This window comes from Equus asinus, chromosome 22 (genome assembly GCF_041296235.1).
Source record: "Equus asinus isolate D_3611 breed Donkey chromosome 22, EquAss-T2T_v2, whole genome shotgun sequence".
Taxonomy (NCBI): domain Eukaryota; kingdom Metazoa; phylum Chordata; class Mammalia; order Perissodactyla; family Equidae; genus Equus; species Equus asinus.
Genome location: NC_091811.1, coordinates 20353660 through 20374631, shown reverse-complemented (window position 1 = coordinate 20374631; position 20972 = coordinate 20353660). Strand labels below are relative to the sequence as shown.

Genomic DNA, 20972 nt, shown 5'->3' with positions numbered 1-20972 from the left:
ACTCACCTGTAGAGACAAAAGCTCTCTATGGGACAAGGAATTATGAAGGTCTTTAGGCATCACTATTTTGACTTCTTATCCATATTTCTTTTGAAAATTCGACTTCTCTCAGGGCTAATTATTGCCAGCAGGGGCTCAATAAAACACGCATCACAGGCTGGAAGGCAAGACTTAGGGTACCACCTCTGTCAGACAAATTAATTCCTTTTCATTTCCTTTTTTGCAGATGATGGCAAAGGGAGGCATTGTCCGAAATGGAACTCACACACTGCCTGTGGAGCAGGGAGACAGTAAGTATATCCGTAATTCCATATTTCTTCCCCACTCCAACACATCAACTTTATACTGCAGAAATAACAGGAATAGTCTCAAATAAAGAGAGAGAACTTCCATCTAACCCCGAAAAAGAAGAAGTTGAGGGGAGAAAGCAATAAGGTTTCTTTTTTTCACCTTTTATCAGATATTTCTTTTCTTTTCCTCAGCATATTCTGTTCAGATTATTTAAAATGTTGATATTGTTGTTTTATAATCTATGCTTATTCTAAATTTTCAAACCATAAATATTCATAGAACTTCTCCTCAAAATGACATTTCAAAATTGTTTTAGACAATGGAGAGAAAGTAAAATTTTGGAGTGTCTTCTATATCCTAGGCTTGTGTGGAGTCATTTGTATCTTTATATCTTATTTTGCTTTTGAAGATAGCTATGGTTTATGAAGAGTTAAAGTGGATACTTCCACCACTGAAATAGACTCTCCCCATGAACAATTATGGAACAACATAAACCTCTGAAGGTTTCTCCTACTCTAAGGGAGAACCATCAGTGAACTGCTCTTCTCTTGCCTCTTCCTAGCAACACAGAAGCACCATGATAGACTTACAGAAGTTTAATGCAATGTCTAAAGAATCTACGTAGGCATCAAAAAGTAACTTTTAAAAGAGCACAGTACCCTCTTAAGAAGAAAAGAATAGAATATTTGGTTCATAGAAGGTTGAGGAGGATATAAGGATAAATACAATGTGTTAATCTCTTACTATTACATCTCACAACTTTAGGTTCTATTTCCCTTCTCAGTGTGAGGTATAGTTCAGATGGGAGCCAAGTGGATGTCTCCATACACTTAGATAGCATTAGTGCCTTATATAGCTGAGCTAAAACAAAATTGGTGAGAAATCATTATGATTTAAGTGACAAGAGAGGGCTTTGATAAAGTTTTTCTCTACAGCTAGAGTTCTTAGAGATAAAACGTTTTTAGAGGTAGTCATCCATCCATTACATCTACTGTTCATGATATCTATTACACCTACTAATAGAAACAATCATTAACCAGACCAGGCTCCTAAAATGGCCTTGTGCAACAGAAAAATTTCATTTCAGCCCCGGGGAGATGTCTAACTCATAATCACTTCCTGAATCTCTCTGTGCTCCAGTGAGAGGCCATTTTTCTGTGTCAGTCCTGGTGGAGTCAGACATCGCTCCCATTGCTCGACTGCTCGTCTATACCATTTTACCTGATGGGGAAGTGGTTGGGGATTCTGCAAAATATGAAATTGAAAACTGTCTGGCCAACAAGGTGGGTGCTTTATATCACAAATTTTCAATGTTAAAACTAGAAGTTACTATTGTTATCAATTATTTTCTACTTGCACACATTGGGGCCAAAGGGGTTAAATGAATTCCTCAGAGAATTTCAGCAAGGTAATGGCAGTCACAATAAGAAGCCATGTCACTTGACTCCTAACGCAAAATTCTCATGCATTGTCTCTTACCACGTGGTACAGTTCAGAGTACCTCGTTCCCTTCTATGATGAAATGTTGGGAAATTGGTGAGGAAGTTTTTAAGACTACTAAAGAGCCAAAAAAAATACAAGAGCATCTAGAACTATTTGCATTCTACTCACAGGTAATAAACACTTCACCATGTATCAAAGGTAAAAATAGTATTTCAAATTAAATAATTTATAAGAATAATTAGATATCATGATAATGGCTCAACCGATTCTTGAGAGTGAAGTGTAGGGGAAAGACAGCCTCGAGTCTCATACAGTGTCAACCACCACAAGGTCCAAAAGACTGATTGTGCATTAAATGTGAGGAACTCTCAGGAAATGCTGGCAAATGCATGATTAAATCAGGAAATTTGCCTTTCTGACTTTTCTCCACAATTCCACAGGTGGATTTGAGCTTCAGCCCAACACAGAGTCTCCCGGGCTCACCCGCCCACCTGCGAGTCACAGCTTCTCCTCAGTCCCTCTGCGCCCTCCGTGCCGTGGACCAAAGTGTGCTGCTCATGAAGCCTGAGGCAGAGCTGTCCCCGGCCTCAGTGAGTTCCCGGCAACCTCAGGGGCCAGGAAGGGCCAGGCAAGAGTCTTCAAGCAAGAAGAAATGCCTATCTGAGTAGGATAGGATCTATTACTATTAAATTTATCTAGGAGTTTATAGTTTTGAGCTCTTTCATGTGCACTTTTTTTGGTGAGGAAAATATTACATGTGAATATATATGTATAAAATCATGTATCATTCAAAGTCTTTGAGACCCTAGAGCTCTATAAAACCAATAACAGGATTTTCAAACTAGCTTCAGCATTTTAAAAACCCTAACAAAATGGTACATTTACTTGCACTGACTGCACAGGCTAAATGAAATATCAAATTTCTGTCATTATAAGCCTTATATCAGTTGAAACACTGGACGTCCCAAGATGCACACAATTTCTGAAGGCACATGTGTACTGTCTCTGATGAATCAAAATTAGGAATAATGATTACTATACGACAAATGACAGTGACAAATGAAATCTTTTAAATATTGGATTAGAGAAGAAATAAAGGAATATGCTGGAGTGGAACAATCAGAAAGCACTTAATAGCACGCACTAATAGTCGTTTGCTCATATCTTCAAAGTTTCAATAGGAGGCCAATTGGAATAACCTCTTACTGAAGGTTTTTTACTCTTAAAATTTTACAAAGGGAAATTTACACTTTTGCTTCCCTAAAAGAGAAACTTCTAGGAAAGGATTTTTTACTCTTCAGTCCTTCCAATTGGATTTAATTGAAAATATTATAATACTTCTAAGTTAAGTATTAAGTAGTACATTTCAATAGTAGGAACAAGGGTAATATATGGAAAAATAATATTAATGTTTTATGTTTGTATAATATAATTTTAAAGTTCTCTAAGTTTTTTTTTAATTAAAGCAACCCTGGTGGACAGATAAAGCAAAAATCCTACTTAATTTGTTAATAAAGCAGAAGCATTCAGATATGTAGCAGTAGATCTGGGTTAAAACACTGGTTCCCCTCAATCCTTGATAATGTTTCACTAATGAAACACTTTGTTCCTAGTAGCAAAAGTTATTCATTCAACATGTATTTATTTAGTGCCTACTGTGTTCTAGGCATGCCTACTGTGTGTCTAAGTTCTGGGGATTTAGTAGTGAACAACTGGAAAGACAAAATCCATGCTATCATGGAACTTACATTTTTATACATTAGACAGACAGTAATTATGTAATATTCTTTGGAGGAAAAAAATGCTGAGAGGGGAGATGGAGAATATAAGAGGGAGCTGCCTTTGAGAAAGTGTCTAATTTCATTACACTACTCACTTTGCTAATCTATTCTTGTCAATCAACTTTAAAGTCCTATGGATATAATACAGCGCACCTATCAGCATTTTTATGTTTGTCTTACTCTTCCCCTTCAAATGAATTTGAAAGCATCATTTCTAGTATTTTACAGTTAAAATTTTATGTATTGTGTGAAGATCTGGAGCATTTTGCTCCCATGAATAATACCTAAAAAATACTATCCTAACCTATATAGACGATATATACTTATTCATGTGTCTGTTTAGAACATGTGTTCATTTACTTGTTATAATCGGAGTCATTTGCTAAGTTCAGGATAGAGATAAAAACTATCATTTTCATTCTATCATCCAAAGCTTTGTACAATGTCTCAGAAATAGCAGACCTCAATTTCTCTTAATAAAACTTTATTTCATTCTAGAATGGAATCTAGGGATTGCCTCTGAACTGTGAAACAAATGATTATGATCCTTGAATACTTAGACGGGAATATTTTTATTTTTTTTCCTAAAATTGTTACACATCTTCAAAATCATCTTCTTAATCGATTATCTAAGTAACAGAGGCACTCAAAGAAAGACAGTATTATTCTTTTCTTTTCTCCTTTCACTTAAGAAAAATAAACCAAAAATATGTTTGTCCTTTTGTCCTTGCATTTGTACAGGTTTATAGCCTGCTACCAGTAAAGGACCTCACTGGTTTCCCTGAGAGTTTAAATCAAAATGAGGAAGACGATGGAGACTGTGTCAATCACCGTAATGTCTATATCAATGGAATCATGTATTCCCCAGTATCAAATACAAATGAAAAAGATATCTACAGCTTCCTAAAGGTAAATTCCTGATATTTTAGACAGTCAGTTCTTAAGGTTCACAAAGTATTATATATGGAAAAAAATATTTATTTTAATACTTTCATATCAGAGTTAAGGATAATGAGACATCAAGAGTTAAGGACAGTGAGACGTAGTGACTTCTCCAAGGCCACTGCTACTCCAGAGGCAGGAGTGGAACTTTTTGGACTATTAATCAAGTTTTTTCTTTTTACTGAAATTTATTTCCTCATGATATTTATAAATATCACATATGCAAAATAATTACCATTGACAGAATTTTACAAACAGAATGAAATTACCTCTGTAAACATATCTATATCCATTCTACATATGTGAACATTAAACATTTAATATTAAGCTAATCACATTGTGTGTTAAATTCATTGATAAGAAGTTATGTGCCTATATACATTTTCTAATATTTATGTACTGATTAGATAATAATTTCCTTTACAGGATATGGGCTTAAGGGTATTTACCAACTCAAAGATTCATAAGCCCAAGGTATGTACCCAGCATGAATACTTTACAACACGGAAGTATGGAAGACTATTAGCTGCTCCAGGTAAAAAAAATTAATAACCTAATATGTTAACCCAAATAAAAGAATTTTTTAAAAGATAAAATGTAAGGGGCTGGCCCTGTGGCCGAGTGGTTAAGTTCGCACGCTCCGCTGCAGGTGGCCCAGTGTTTCGTCAGTTCGAATCCTGGGCGCAGACGTGGCACTGCTCATCAAACCACGCTGAGGCAGTGTCCCACATGCCACAACTAGAAGGACCCACAACGAAGAATATACAACTATGTACCAGGGGGCTTTGGGGAGAAAAAGGAAAAAATAAAATATTTTTTTTAAAAAAAGATAAAATGTAAGAAAATTAACAAAAACGGACTGATTCAGATATATTAATGTTCTTGCTCAAGGTCAAATGGCAATACAAACCCCAAAATTCTGATTGGGTCAAGCCTTCACATATGCAAAGCTGGAGAGAATACAAGGCAGACGATGAAAAGTGTTGTAAGAGAGGTGCAGATATGCAGAATGAAAGAAAGGATTGATTCTGATTGAGGAATCAGAAAATCATTCATAAAGAATCTGCCTCCAGTAAGTGGAGATGTATGGGGTTGAAAAGGGAAGAGAAATTTTCCAGGCACAGGATTAGTGTAAACAGAAATAAAAGTGTTCACAAATGGTGACTACATTCTTACCAGTCAAGTAGAGAAGCTCTTTACCTTCCCCAAAACATCAGCCAATATTCATGTTGAAATCACACTCATTTTTCAATGCTGTGGCTACTTCTTTGATGAATCAGACTGTAATCAAGTATTCATTTATAGTCTGATATTGTCAAATTGTGGCTGAATATAGGCTGAGTACAAACAAAAGAGTTTGTCAAAAATCAAGGAAAACATTCAGCGAGAAGCAATTGGCTATATGGAATTTTTAGAAAGATTATTCTGTATTTTTTATTATTTACAAATTATATTCTAGACTTCTTTATCAGTAAGATTTATAGTAACCTTGTGTACGTACAAGTGTATATATGCACACATTTTTTTCCAGAGAGCTGGTTGTTAATTGTTTACCAGCACACCATTAACAGAAGGTAAACAGGGTAAAACATCCTAACTCTGATTGTCTGACACATATGGAAATAAACAGCCTTTTTTATCCTTGATCCTTTCATTCTTATAAACTATTTCTCAAAGCCACTGTCATGATGTTTGGGTATGATTTTTCTTTGCTCCCACAGAGGAACACGTCAAATGGGAACTTTGACTGCTGCCCTCCTCCCACCCCCATGTCCTAGCACTCTCCGCCCAGCACAAGGCGCAAGAGCCACAGAGGACTCCTTTCTGGTCCACAGACAATCCAAGGCTCTTTCTGGCTCTGGGTCTCTGTGTTCTCTGCTTGTACTTCTCTGCCCTCAGCTCACTCCCAGCTTCTTCCAATACTTCAGAATTCAGCTAAAATATTACCTCCTCAAAGAAGCTTTCCTTTAACACCCAAGCGTCCTCTCCTGGTTCCTGTCTATTTCATCACCCTGCTTCCTTTGTAGCACTTATTACAATCTCTCATAAGCTTTGTCTTTATATTTATTGTGTCTATCTCCTCCCTCACCCACCATAGGCTCAGTTGAATTGAGAGGAAGCCACGAGTTTTTCGGGGAGATACATGTTTCAGAGCCTCCCACAGAGACTGTGAGAAAGTACTTCCCTGAGACCTGGATCTGGGATTTGGTGGTAGTAAAGTAAGTAACTTCCTTTATATACACAATGCAACAAGATAGATTCCTTACAATTTGCAATTCTTAGCTAATTTTTCAATATCCAAGTATTTCTTTTAGATACATTGCTGTTTTCAGGAAAGGTCTAACACAAATACTTCTGTTAAGAAGTCTCACTAACCTAATTGTATCAGAGCTAAGAAATTTTGCCCAAATTTAATTCTAAGATCTCCAGAAAATGGGCATAAGGACTAAATGTAACCAAGCACTGCACCGATTAACACCTATAAGAGATTCTTCATTGGTTAATAATCGAGTTAAGCACAGAATCAGTCAGGCCGACTATACACAACGGGAGTGGAATTAAAAATTCTAAACCTGGCCTCAGCAGAACAATATTTTAGAGAGGAAAATTTAAGAACAATCTCAAATTACATATTTAGTTTATAACTATATTATCTATAATAGATTATACTACAACTGAATGTAGATAGGAGATTCTGATATAGACTAGGATTGAAAACAGTCAGAGTTGGAAGAAAATGACTTATATGTTCCCATTTCAAGCCTTGATTATACTCTCCATTATTGGTGTTTCTACTGAGTGCATGCAAGTCATGACCACAGAATCATTTATAGGGATTCTCTTCCTAGAAAGGATATATTTAACTGCTTACTTTTTGTTCTTCACATTGCCATCCTCCCCAGCTCATCAGGTGTGGGTGAAGTAGGAGTAAGAGTCCCTGATACCATCACTGAGTGGAAGGCAGGGGCCCTCTGCCTGTCCAGTAACACTGGATTTGGTCTCTCTCCAACTGCCTCCCTCCGAGCCTTCCAGCCCTTCTTTGTGGAGCTCACAATTCCCTACTCTGTGATCCGAGGAGAAGCCTTCACACTCAAGGCCACAGTGTTCAACTACCTCCCCAAACGCATCCGGGTAAGGACCTCTCTTTCTAAAAGTGAGCACAAGGTAACAGTCAACTAAATTAAAAATTGCATTGCTAGGAATACTGACAGACTCCTGTGTACACGTTGGCCTGACCAGAAGAGAAATTCATATGTTATATAACTACAGTTTCTGATATCTCCAAATACCAAATTGCAACTTAAAAAAAGTTTCTGACCCTTATCATAACCCTTTAAAGTTAGGAAGCTCATGTAGCATGCAGATTTCTGACATGAATAACAAAAATCAGTATGCTTATCCTGATGTCTTAGATTCTCCAAGATTTCAACCTCTACATTCTCAAATATTTATTTTCATATATCATTAATTATACTAAACCTTATTTTAAAAGTTATTTATGAGCATCTTACCTCTGCTGAAACCATAACTGTTTGTAAATCTTGTATGCTCTCCTGAAAGAGCTGAAGGAATGGTCAAGATCCCAGGAAAGAAGTGGAGTTCCCACAGGCAACATACCATCATGACTCTTCCTCTCTTCTGATCCCACCACATGAAAGAGCAGATTATCCCCAAATACTCAGATTTAGATATCAAGTCCACCTATAAGGTGCTCGGTCTTCATTTATATTATTTCCAGTATGAGGCAACATGAAATCTAACCCGTCCCCCACTATGCTTTATTTTGAGGCTTCTCCCTTTGGTTCCTTCTCCCTCTGATCTGTCTCTTTGTCTCATGTATGTGATTTCAGGTCAGTGTGAATCTGGAGGAGTCTCCTGCATTTCTAGCTGTCCCAGGAGAGAAGGAACAAGGGTCTCACTGCATCTCTGGGAATGGCCGACAAACTGTGTCCTGGGCAGTAACTCCAAAGTCATTAGGTGAGGGACAGTCTCCTGAAGACAATTCTCTACTCAAGGATTGTATTTATCTCTGGGATCCTTATGTCCAGTGCTGCTTCCCTCAGGCAAAGACCCTCCAGATAGTAGGAATTTTTTTCTTTGTCTTTCATTCTACGATGTCTAGAATATCCCACTTCCCTCACTTCCATCTCCACCTTGGAGTCTCAGTATCATTAGCCTTTAGTGCTGCTTCTATTTCTGCTCCTGTGTTTTTATAGAACAGAAAAAGGTTACAAAGCATTGAACATTTATAAATCTTGGGGTTTGGAGGCATGGAGGAAGAGAGAGATGTTTCTCACCTCTGTTGGCCCCTTTTTTCAGGGAATGTGAATTTCACCGTGAGTGCAGAGGCACTGGAGTCTCAAGAGCTGTGTGGGACTGAGGTGGCTGTGGTCCCTGAATATGGAAAGAAAGACACAATCATCAAGCCTCTGTTGGTTGAAGTAAGTCAGTCTGCCCATTTGATAGATCACAATGTGTCAAGAAAAGCAATGGCGAATCTAGTTAGGGTTCCAACTTTTAGATAAGAAAGGATAAGTAATATACGACCATGAGATATTTCACGATATTATTGTTCTCTCTCTCTTTCTCTCTCTCTATATATGTATATATATTCCCCTAACTTTCTTATCTATCAATCTGTCTCCTTCATATTGCTTATACTTATGGAATTTATTTGTGTAATACATTAGAAATTCAGTTCCCATTCTTTTCTTCACTGTCAGAAATTTGTGGTTCCCCTATCAACACATAAGTCTTAAAAGTCAGTCCATTCTCACCTTTAATTTTTCTTTCTTTCCACCTAAAGCCTGAAGGGCTAGAGAAGGAAGCAACATTCAACTCCTTGCTTTGTCCGTCAGGTAAGAGTCAGCCATCATAATTAAAGTTTGTATAACATTTGAAGTTCAAAGAATTTTGTATAGTATTCCTACACTTTCCCTATGAAGTAAGTAAGACCCAAAGAATCCTCAGCCCATTTGACAAATGAAGAAACTTGTCTGAGAGAGGCCAAATAATTTGATCATGAGAATATCCCTAGCTCAGCATTCTGAGTCTTTATCTCTTATAACATCTGCACAAACACCAAAATGTCTTTCTGACCAGTATATGATGTGGTCACAGGTAGAAAGTGGATAGAATAAAAATGAATATTGCCAAAGGGATATTTTCTTGAATATTGTTATACAACATAGGGGTTGCTAAATTCAGGTCACTCCAACACTGAGTTTTGCACGGGCAGCAACATTTGATAATGAGACCATGCTATTTCCTGAAGAGAGAGTTAGCCTTTAAAATTCCTGTCATACCAATATTTGTTTGATGCCAATCTTGTACCTAATCCCCTCTCAGTCATTTGATAAGGGACTAAAGAAGTTTACAGTAAAAGATATAACTTTATTTTGGTGGAGAATTTTCTAGTCTAAACAAAAACATTTATAGAAATTTAGTACACTAAGAAACTTGTCAGCATAATGTGTTCTCATCTCAAACCAGTGTTGAATCAACATCACAGTATGTTCCTTTCCTCTCTCTGACTACTTACTAATTTCTATTTACTATGTTTTTTATATTGTAAAGACATAAAATATGTAGAATGTGTTCTAAAAAAATAATTACCTGGTTGTTTAGTCTTATTTCTACATTTAAATGAATTGGCTCTTACCACCAAATCCTTTCATCAGGGCTTCTCCTCCTTTTCTGAGTTCTTATTTTGACTTAGCTCTTCTGCATCTAGGGCTAATCATCAAGTAGTATTATTAAAATTAATTTTAATTACCTATATAATACAAAAATACATTCTCCTTTATAGAACAAAGCAGAGCCTCATATTAAAGGATAATGTCACCCGTTTGCAATGTTTTTCAATACTTTAATGATCATCCATGTACCTTTAGAAATAATATGTGTAGATGAATTTGTTTGTGTAGGTGTGATTTACATAAATGGTATGAGTTTCATTCTATAACTTTCTGGTTTTTTTTTTTTTTTTTAACTCAGCAATCTGCCTTAGAAGTCTATCCATGTTAAATTATACATCTAGATAATTACTTTTAATTCCATACTGTCAATATATCACAGTTCTGCTTCGTTTGGTTTTTTTTTTTAAGATTTTATTTTTCCTTTATCTCCCCAAAACCCCCTGGTACATAGTTGTATATTTTTAGTTGTGGGTCCTTCTAGTTGTGGCATGTGGGACAGTGCTTCAGCATGGCCTAATGAGCAGTGCCATGATCATGCCCAGGATTTGAACCGGCGAAACCCTGGGCCGCCAAAGCGGAGCATGTGAACTTAACCACTCAGCCACAGGGCCGGCCCCTCTGCTTGGTTTTTTACCCATTCCCAAATTGATTTTTCCAACTATTTGCCAGTATAAATAAATAAATAGATAAAAATCATCCTTGTGTACATAGGCAAGTATATCTAAGGTAGATACCGAAATGTGAAATTCCTGATTAGGAGGCAGTGTGTATATTCTTAGTTTTAACAGAACTGAAAAAAAAAAATCCCTCTCTTTATTACCCAAATATGTTTATATTTCCTCCAGTTTATACTTCCCTACAGGATCACCATAATCTGTTTCCATCAAAATTTTTAGCTTTCACCAAAAATTTGGATGAAAAAATACATTGTTGTTGTTTTAATTTATACTTCTCTAAGTAAAAGTGGAGTTAAGCGTATTTTTGCATATTTATGAATTGCCATCATATCCTTTGACCATTCATGTCAGAGTAGTTTGTTTTTTTCTGATTCAGCTATATGGCCCTGATTCTTTATATATTGAATATGTTGCAAATATTTTCTTTCACTTGGTAATTTAGCTTTACTTATGGCATCTGTTTTTTCACAAAAGTTTTTTCTTGGATGGTAAGAGAGCTTTTATGGATATACAAGTAATACATACATAATTAATATAACCATGTCTATATTTAATATATAATTACACTATGCATTTACACACATAATTAAATTTAAATTTTATTATGTAATTGTATGATTAATATAATTACTAATACATACATAATTAATGTATACAATTTGATAAGTATACATCCATGAAACCATCACCACAATCTATACCATAAACCTATCCATCACCTCCAAGTGTTTCTTTCCATTCTCTTATTCATTATTATATTTTTGTGTGTGATAAGAACCCACAATACAAGTTCTATCCTATTAGCGAATTTTTAAGTGTACAATATAGTTTAGGCACTATGCTGTATAGTAGATCTCTAGCACTTATTGATCTTGCATAGCTGAAACATTGTACCTTAGGCAAAAAGTTTTAATGTCAGCCTTATCAGGAAGGGATGCAGTATGAGAATAAATACTACAGTAATTCACCAATATTAAAATGGCAGTAGATGTATACTTAGCAGCAATTATTTTATTTTTAATGCGTCAAATATGGTTCATCTTCACCCCCTCCCTCATGTCTAGAGCTTCCATAAAAATACTATCTTCGTATCTGGTGAAATTTGACTGAAGTAAGGACATAGCATTATTTTGGAATTCAGGAACTTTCTGGAGATTTTTTTTGTGCTTACGTATTTTTTTTTTCATACAACCATTGAATGAGGAGTTGAGGATGGACAGTAAATAGATAATCTTGTGAGAACTATTCTTGTGTTGGCCATAAGATGACAACAACAGAATCACAACGTCATCGGCACTCGTTGATTTGTAGCCTTCTTTTTGAATGCAACTCTATATATGGGAGGAAAAGATGGTTGGGGAAGGAGAAGTTCTGGAAATCTTAGAATCCCATTCATTCATTTTCAAGATAGAAAAAACTAGAATATTTTAAAAAGGACAAGTTTTCTGAAGAAGTTTAGGTGTAAGGCTTAGTTTTAGCTTCTGGATCTTGGAGCTCTTCAGAAATACATACAGCAGAAATAAATTTCATTATGACTGATTTCTTTCTTTCTCTAGATGCTGAGGTGTCTGATCAATTATCTCTGAAGCTGCCGCCAAATGTAGTAGAAGAATCTGCCCGAGCCTCCTTCTCAGTTTTGGGTGAAGCTCCAGCCCCTAGTGGACTAGTCTACTCTATTGACAGTTTCTACTCTATTCCTTTTCCATAAATACTCAACAAATTTAATTTTAACTTCTTTTTTCTCTCCTTCTTCGGGTTTGTTTATTGCTTCCAATCATACTTTTGTCCCTGGAAGACTTACCTTTCCTAAAAAATCCTCATTTCTTTAACTCAGATAAAGTATTCATTTCTTCTTAATAATTCTAATAGGTTATACTGTCTAAGCTTTATGACTTCCCATCTCTCCCATTCTCTAGGAGACATATTAGGCTCTGCCATGAAAGACACACAAAATCTCCTCAAAATGCCCTATGGCTGTGGAGAACAGAATATGGTCCTCTTTGCTCCTAATATCTATGTTCTGGATTATCTAAATGAAACACAGCAGCTGACTCCAGAGGCCAGATCCAAGGCCATTGGCTACCTCAACACTGGTGAGTGACTTATGAGTGAGTGAAAACTTCACAACGTTATTTAACTGAATTTCCTGGTAGGCTTGAGTTATTTATCGATACTATGATATATTAGCTTATCATACTATGATAATTACTATGATAAGAATACTATGACAATTAATTTCATGGTAACTATCCAGTGTCCAACCTCTAATAAAATGTTTAGAACTCAGAACCTTCTAACAAATGACAACAAAATTTAGGAAATATTACAAGGGAGACCAAAGCATTTTAGTAACTTCTCTGTCCCCAGCATGTACAATCTGTCATGTTGTTTCATTAACCTTCCATTTCAGGTTATCAGAGACAGCTGAACTACAAGCACCATGATGGCTCCTACAGCACCTTTGGAGAGCGACGTGGCAGAAGTGAGGGCAATACCTGGTAAGGGAAAGGCAGTTTTTCAAGCTTCTATTTTTGTGCCAACTCTCTTACATATATTATCAAAATTATATTCACAGTAACTCTATCATATATGTATTATTAAACTAATAGATGGTTATACTAGATAAATACACCAAGACTAGCAAAGTAACAAGCAGAAAAGCTGAGATTCAAATACACGTATGTCAGATTTGTCCCCAAAATTCATAATAAGGTTTTTTCTAAAATAGCTCCCATAACCATCAGTTTTTTAATGATATGGCCAGTGAACATATCATGTAACTTCTAGATAAACCATGTTATCTTCAGCTTAGCTTATGTTTTTTAGATTATACTCAACCCGACTGAGAATAAATTCACTAACAGGAGGAAAGAAATGAGAAGGACCCAGTGATATGAAATATTGTTTTAAAATCCCTAAGGCAAAACAATGTTAGAAGAAGTTATTGCATGTAAGACCTGAGAACATTCTGCCATCTACAGAAGGAAATTTCTAAAGGAAAGAAAGATTTAAAGCCTTATTCACATAAGGAAAAATAAGTACCATTAGAAATACTTAGACTGTCTGTAGCAAAGAGAAGGGGAGTCAGCACTAAATCTAGCAGATTCATCAAGTAGTCTAAAAAAGATGGGAGCTCTAAGTACATAAGAATTCCTATTAGATGACTCACATCAATGTAAGAAGTGTCATATGAAGCCTGTTGCTGTGAAGTGGTTATAAAACCATTGTAACAATGTAAATATCACCACTTCCTCCCCACTCAGGCTCACAGCCTTTGTACTGAAGACTTTTGCAAAGGCTCGAACCTATATCTTCATCGATGAAGCACACATTACCGAAGCCCTCACTTGGCTCTCCCACAAGCAGAAGGACAATGGCTGTTTCAGGAGCTCTGGATCACTGCTCAACAATGCCATTAAGGTGAAGTGTTCTCGGAGCTAGTTTTGCTTTGTCCATTACGATGTGTACAAGAATGAGGAAGGAAATAGCAATGTAGGAAATCCTTAGAAAAGATATCAGAAGAAAATAAAACCTAGATAGCACCAGGAAAAAAGGGATGGAACTTAGACTGAATGTGATACTTTGCCCCCATTGAGAAGAACATGGGTGAAGGGAAATCCTGTGACATAGTGGAAAACAAAGAGCTGAATTCTCAGTTTAATTACTCAAATCTCTCTCACTCATCATATTTATAGGGTGGAGTACAAGACGAAGTGACCCTGTCTGCCTATATCACCATTTCCCTTCTGGAGATTCCTCTCCCAGCCACTGTAGGTACCTTTTCCTTCCTCTGATGAAGCCTAGTTTGGGATGCGATGAAACTGCCAGCCTGCTGCCTGAAATATCACCCCACCAAAAGCCAAGTGTCAGCTTTCCTCCTATGCAATGTCAGTGCTTCCCAGATCAATAGAGAATTTGGTCAATTTCCTGAAAAAGATTTGTACTTTCCCAGGGATACTTCTAGGCTATTTCTCCCCTAACAATTCCCCACCAACACACACACACACACACAAACATACGCACAAAATGAATTCTAAAGATATAGCATATATTCCTGCCTTATGGATGTGAGAATAAAAGATGAAAAATACTACCCACTCTATCCAGAAGAATAGGAACAGATGGACAAATGCATGTGAAAAACCTCTTTACCTCCTGTGCTATGATCCATGTGTTTACCTGGGAATGCTAGCCTCCTTGTTCACATCGCTCAGTTCCCTTCTTGTTCTCCCTTCACAGCACCCTGTTGTCCGCAATGCACTGTTCTGCCTGGAGTCTGCCTGGAAGTCAGCAAAGGAAGGACCCCATGGAAGCCACGTCTACACCAAGGCACTGTTGGCCTATGCTTTTGCCCTGGCAGGTAACCAGGACAAGAGGAGAGAAGTACTCGAGTCACTTAATGAGGAAGCTGTGAAGGAAGGTAAGAGCACACCTGAGATCTTTCTCCCATTGCACATTCTCTGTATCAAGAACTACACTGCAAAAGCCTCCTGTGCCTACCTCCCGTGATCCCTTTCCCCTCTTTTCTTTTGTCTATATCATTATAGAATCTAGGGTTTCTTAATCAAGCCACAAATCAAAAGATAAGAGGTAGTACACTGTGGTTGTGAGAAGCTCAGCCTCTGGAGACTAGCTCCAAAAGAGATTATCTGTGTGACCTTGGGCAAGTCACTTAACTTGTCTGTGTTTCAGTTTCTTCATCAGTAAAATGGGGATAATATTAAGGTTGCTGTCAGTGTCAAATGAGTTAATACATGTAAAGCACTTAATAGAGTCTATGGCACATAGTAAGTGCTGTAAAAGTACTAGTTAGTATGATGAAGATATCAGTGGTTAATACATACCCAACCCTGACCTGGTGAACCATATCATCTTAAACATAAGAGAGGATTGAAGAAAGTAACCCCATGAATAAAGTCTGGTATTTTATGCTCATTTCACAAGACTGATAATATTGATAAATCTATTTATATTCACATAATACTTCTGTGTATACCATGGTCTATATGAGGGGTCAAAGAAATAGAAAATAAAATGCAAATGATAATAAGATAGCCTATAAAAAATATTCTACTTTTCTCCCTTGACAGTGCCATTAAGTGTTTATTTTTAAATTGTTTTGGGAAATATTTCAGATATAGGCAAAAAGCCGTAAAGAATCATTAGCAAACATCTTTATACTCCCAGCTTAAAAAATAAAATATTCCAATGCCAGAAAAATGCCCTGTGCACCACTCCCACCCCCAAAGGTAACTGTTATCCTGAATTTGTCATACAATTTCCATAGATTTCTTTATGTTTTTACTGTATCTTGAATATTCAGAATTTTTACATGTTTTTCATCTAAGCAGTATCACACTTTTGAGTATTTCCGCCTCTTGTTTTCTTATCTGTTTCCTTGTTTGATTTGGGGGGTTTAAGTTAAACACTATCCTAATAGGAATTCCCTCTATGGGTGCCTGCAGCTGTAGTTCATTAATTTTCACTGCTGCATAATATATTACAATATATAAATAGGTTATAATTTATATGGAGAGTCTCTCCTCATGGCTCTTTTCTTGTTCCTTGTTTGTTGCTATTATAAACCATGCTGCAATGAATACTCATATCCATGTCTTCTTATGCATGTGTGTGAGTTTCTCTAAGTTATACTTAGAGAAGAGTCATTGCTGATAAGTAGGCTAAGCATATCTTTTCCTTTGCTGGAAATTGCTAACTTGCTCTCCAAGAGTAGTTTACTTCCCACAGCAGTGTGAATCAGTTCCCATTTTTTCACACACTTGTCAGCTTTTGGTAATTTTAAGGATTACTGTATTTTTTTCCCCAATCTAATGAGTGTGAACTCCCTTATCTCACGTGATCTGTGATCCTCACTGGAAACCGCTAAGGACAGGCTTTACAGAAAATTTAACAAACCCCAGATAGGGTCTGGATAACATTAGAAATAGGAAATTACCAAACCAGTGGGAGAACTTGCTCGACTATTTCTCCCAGCAGCCCAACAATAGCCACCATTTGAAAACTTGGATGGCTATGGACTTCTGACTCCAGCTACATCGTCTACTTTAGCCTGGCTGAAACAAACCAAGTTCAGATGTACATAGAGGGAAAAGCATCTAGATAAGGTTCAAGAGAATATAATGGGAATGCGACCCGACTTTAGCTCTGGATTGGGTACTTTCACCTTAAATTAAAGGTGTATATGTAGTCACTTATAAATCTCTTTTCTCACCCCCAGATAATTCTGTCCACTGGACACGACCTCAGAAACCCAAGGCACCAGTGGAACATTTTCACCAACCCCGTGCTCCCTCAGCTGAGGTGGAGATGACATCCTATGTGCTCCTCGCTTACCTCACGGCCCACCACACCCCAACCTCAGAGGACCTGACTTCTGCAACACACATTGTGAAGTGGATCACAAAGCAACAGAATTCCCAAGGGGGATTCTCCTCCACCCAGGTCTGTGGTTTGCCAGAACCTTTTACTTCACCTTTAGGTAGCAAAAGGTTTGAATGAGATATAAACATCCAAGAAAAAAATGCAGATGAGAATAATGTGAAATGAGGAAAATATTATTAATATTTGGGGATAGTGAGAAATAAGGGAAGATGAAAGCAAAGAGGGCTAAAAAGAAAATGTCTAGAATTCTCAGACCCGTCCCGCATTATTATCACAGTCTCTTCTTTTCAATAACCCTACCTCACTAAAGCAATAGGGGGGCGCCAGGGCCCTATCCTCAGTGGCCACAGCAGAATGAATGAAAAGATCTACCATTTTTCTGGAAATTCTAAGTTGCTTTCAAACTGTTCCCGGCATGCTACTCAAAACCCAATAATCTCTCCTTGCAAATTTCTCCCTTCTTAGATTCCCTTTAACTGGTTTCTTTTAAATCTGACACATTTCATGCTTCTTCTCTCTACCTGTTAACACAAAAACACTTGTTCATCAGGAGCATAAAGAAGTATTTTTATTGTTCCAAACTCCTGAGCCTAACTATATAATCTTATATCTAAAAATTCATCAATATGTACATAGCAGGAAGTTCCATCTTCAGAGAATTTAGATGTTAGCCTATACATCCTAAAAAAGAAAAAGAATGTGACAAAATGATATCCCATCCTTTTTCCATTGTGTTTAATGTTTTATTTTTCCTTATGAATGGAAAAAAACTGAATAATTTTGTTAAAACAGTTATCATTCATTTCTAAGAAATATTTATTACTTAAATGATGTCCTCCAGATTCAGCACTGATGAGAACTGAAATATGACATATAGGGGAAATCCAAACTTCCAATAAAAAAGGGAAGGCCAAATTAAAGTGTCAATAATCAAGAAGACAATTATAATTATTCATCATTTATTTTCTTTGGAGAAACTGAAGCACGACCCTAATCATGGTGGCAAAGGATGTTGGGTTCTCTCAGGCACTGACCTCGGCAGCACAGGAGAGTTTAGTTTGGGGTGAGAGTCTGACTGAACTTGGTTGGGTGGTGGCAGATATGACCACAGTTGTCAAGTAAGACATCATAGGTAAATAGCTAATGCCAATAAATGATTCCCATTCATATATATTTTCCACATTCCATATCCCACATATATTTATAGAAAGAAAAGGATCACTTTTCTGAGAAATAAAATAAACTCTAGGGCATATAGTCCAAAGCAGATATGTGAATGCTATGCTTCTGTCATCTATCTAAAGATTATAATCAATCTTGAAATCAGAACTCCAATATTTAAGTAGTGAAGGAAACAGGAAATAGGAAATCAAAGTCCTTTTTGCGGCAGCTAACATGAGCCTTTGGGCCCTCAAAGCGTTATCATACCTGAGCAGGTTCTCTCACTTGTCTCTTTCAGGACACAGTTGTGGCTCTCCATGCTTTGTCCAAATATGGAGCAGCCACTTTCACCAGGACTGGGATGTCTGCAGAAGTGACCATCGAATCTTCAAAATTTTCCAAAAAATTCCAAGTGGACAACAAAAACCGCCTGTTACTACAGCAAATTTCATTGCCAAAGGTGCCTGAAGAATATAGCATGAGAGTGACAGGAAAAGGTTGTGTCTACCTCCAGGTGAGACTTGGGGCAGATGAAGCTAGGGGGTCCACAATAACCATTCACGCTGAAAAGTCCTCATTCGGCAAATGATGGGACAAGTCAGAGAAAGAGTTGAGGAAGTTAAGGGGAATCCTGGGGAAGGAAGAAACACAGATTTTTGTCTTTGATGTTCCACAGACGTCGTTCAAATACAATATTCTCCCAGAAAAGGAAAAGTTTCCATTTGCTTTGGAGGTGCAGACTTTGCCCCAAACTTGCGAAGGATCCAAAGCCCACACCAGCTTCCAGATCACACTGAACGTCAGGTAAGACATTCTGACACTACCTAATTCCAGCATAGCAACCAATCTTATTACTGGAATTCCTCATTAAGCAGAGCAATATGACAATAAATGTTTGTGCTACATTTTAGTGAAAAAGCAATGTGTTCTCACGATACAAAATTTCTCACTGATGGGGTTTACATTGTACATCTTCTGCCTCCAGGATCTATTATTGTCGAACCTCATTATTTAAAGGTCATTAATGTCCCTCAATAATAACTAAAGAAAGAAAATTATCCCTTGCCTCTGACCTGAATTTCTCATTTCATTCTAATGCAATTATTATCCTAATTTCATTCCAATGTAATGAAATCGTAAATTATTCTCCTTATATCCAGAATAGAGATGGAGAATTCTTGAAAAGCATGAACATAAGTAGTGACTCTCTCATTAGAATTCCTACTGGCAATAATCAAATATCAGATTATGTACAAAATAATCAACTTGGAGAAAAATACATATATGTGTAGCAAAATTCAAATAGCTACAGGGCTTACCAAAAAAATGTATCTGTCCACAAGAGTATTACGACCAGGTTGGGGACACTATTCAGGAGAAAAGTTAAGATATAGTATATGTAACAAATAACTGACATAGATTAGAGATCTCAAGCCTAGCTATGCATCACTTGTAGAGTTTTCTTTTTTTTTTCTTTTTCCTTTGAGGAGGATTAGCCCTGAGGTAACTGCCACCAAACCTCCTCTTTTCGCTGAGGGAGACTGGCCCTGAGCTAACATCCATGCTCATCCTCCTCTACTTTTTATATGTGGGACGCCTGCCACAGCATGGTGTGCCAAGCTGTGCCATGTCCGCACCCGGCATCCGAACTGTCAAAACGCCGGGCCGCGGAGAAGCAGAACATGCGAACTTAATGCTGCGCCACGAGGCTGGCCCCCTGTAGAGCTTTCTTAGAATCCACACACGTGAAGTCCTGATTCATCATGTCTAGAGCAGGCCTGGTCTCCAGGGCTTTAACAGGCTCCCTGAAGATCCTAGTGCACAGCCAGTTTTCTGAACCACCTGAGCAGAATATTTTAGGAAGATTCCTATGTACCTTTCAGGGCTGTTAAGTGCTTACTGTGGACATAGAAAAAGAGAGTATTTAGTGACACAGAAAACCCTGCTTCTTTTCTTCCCTGGATCTTCAGTTACACTGGGAGTCGCCCCGCCTCCAACATGGCGATTGCTGATGTGAAGATGGTATCCGGCTTCGTTCCACTAAAACCAACAGTGAAAACGGTAGGTTTATTATAAGCCCTGGAGTCTCTATTTTATTTACTGTTTTTTATATCTCAAGACTAAGACAACATTAATATTAAAATACTATTAAATAAACCTATATGAAAGACTTATACTTTCTCCAAACTCAGAAATATAATTCAGCATGTTTGTATGAGTGCATAACACTCTGCTGGGAGCCACACCTACTAGGAAAAAGAAATTCCTGCTTTCCTGGAGCTCAGAATCTTGTTAAGAAGATAAAGCATATGCATATGAACCAGTGAAAAAAATATGAAAATGACGACTTGACATAACGATAAGTATTACAGAAGTTTAAAGAAAAATGAGATCGCTATAAATTAGAGCAAGCAAAAAAATTAAAAACAACAACAAAAAAGCACCTCCTTCATTTCAATATCTTTCATTTCTAATTTTACCTCACCTTTTACCTTTGTCTTTACTGACAAAAGGCATTGGAAGAAATTTTACCCTCAGGCTTAAGTTCGTAATAAAAATTCTTTTCTCTGGGTTCC

The 20972-nt window shown here is 37.1% G+C and overlaps 1 protein-coding gene across 1 annotated transcript in view; it reads left to right on the top strand.

Moving 5' to 3' along the window:
• A2M (alpha-2-macroglobulin) overlaps positions 1–20972 on the top strand; it is a 35545-nt gene that overhangs the window by 12433 nt on the left and 2140 nt on the right. The window contains exons 13-32 of the mRNA XM_014850954.3: positions 227–290; positions 1432–1574; positions 2175–2324; positions 4257–4424; positions 4884–4992; positions 6556–6676; positions 7361–7589; positions 8309–8435; positions 8778–8899; positions 9265–9316; positions 12390–12473; positions 12750–12926; positions 13244–13331; positions 14097–14253; positions 14529–14603; positions 15073–15253; positions 17072–17295; positions 18695–18910; positions 19073–19200; positions 20367–20457. Of these exons, the coding sequence (XP_014706440.2) occupies positions 227–290; positions 1432–1574; positions 2175–2324; positions 4257–4424; positions 4884–4992; positions 6556–6676; positions 7361–7589; positions 8309–8435; positions 8778–8899; positions 9265–9316; positions 12390–12473; positions 12750–12926; positions 13244–13331; positions 14097–14253; positions 14529–14603; positions 15073–15253; positions 17072–17295; positions 18695–18910; positions 19073–19200; positions 20367–20457 (2706 nt within the window). The remainder of the gene's footprint in view (positions 1–226; positions 291–1431; positions 1575–2174; positions 2325–4256; positions 4425–4883; positions 4993–6555; positions 6677–7360; positions 7590–8308; positions 8436–8777; positions 8900–9264; positions 9317–12389; positions 12474–12749; positions 12927–13243; positions 13332–14096; positions 14254–14528; positions 14604–15072; positions 15254–17071; positions 17296–18694; positions 18911–19072; positions 19201–20366; positions 20458–20972) is intronic.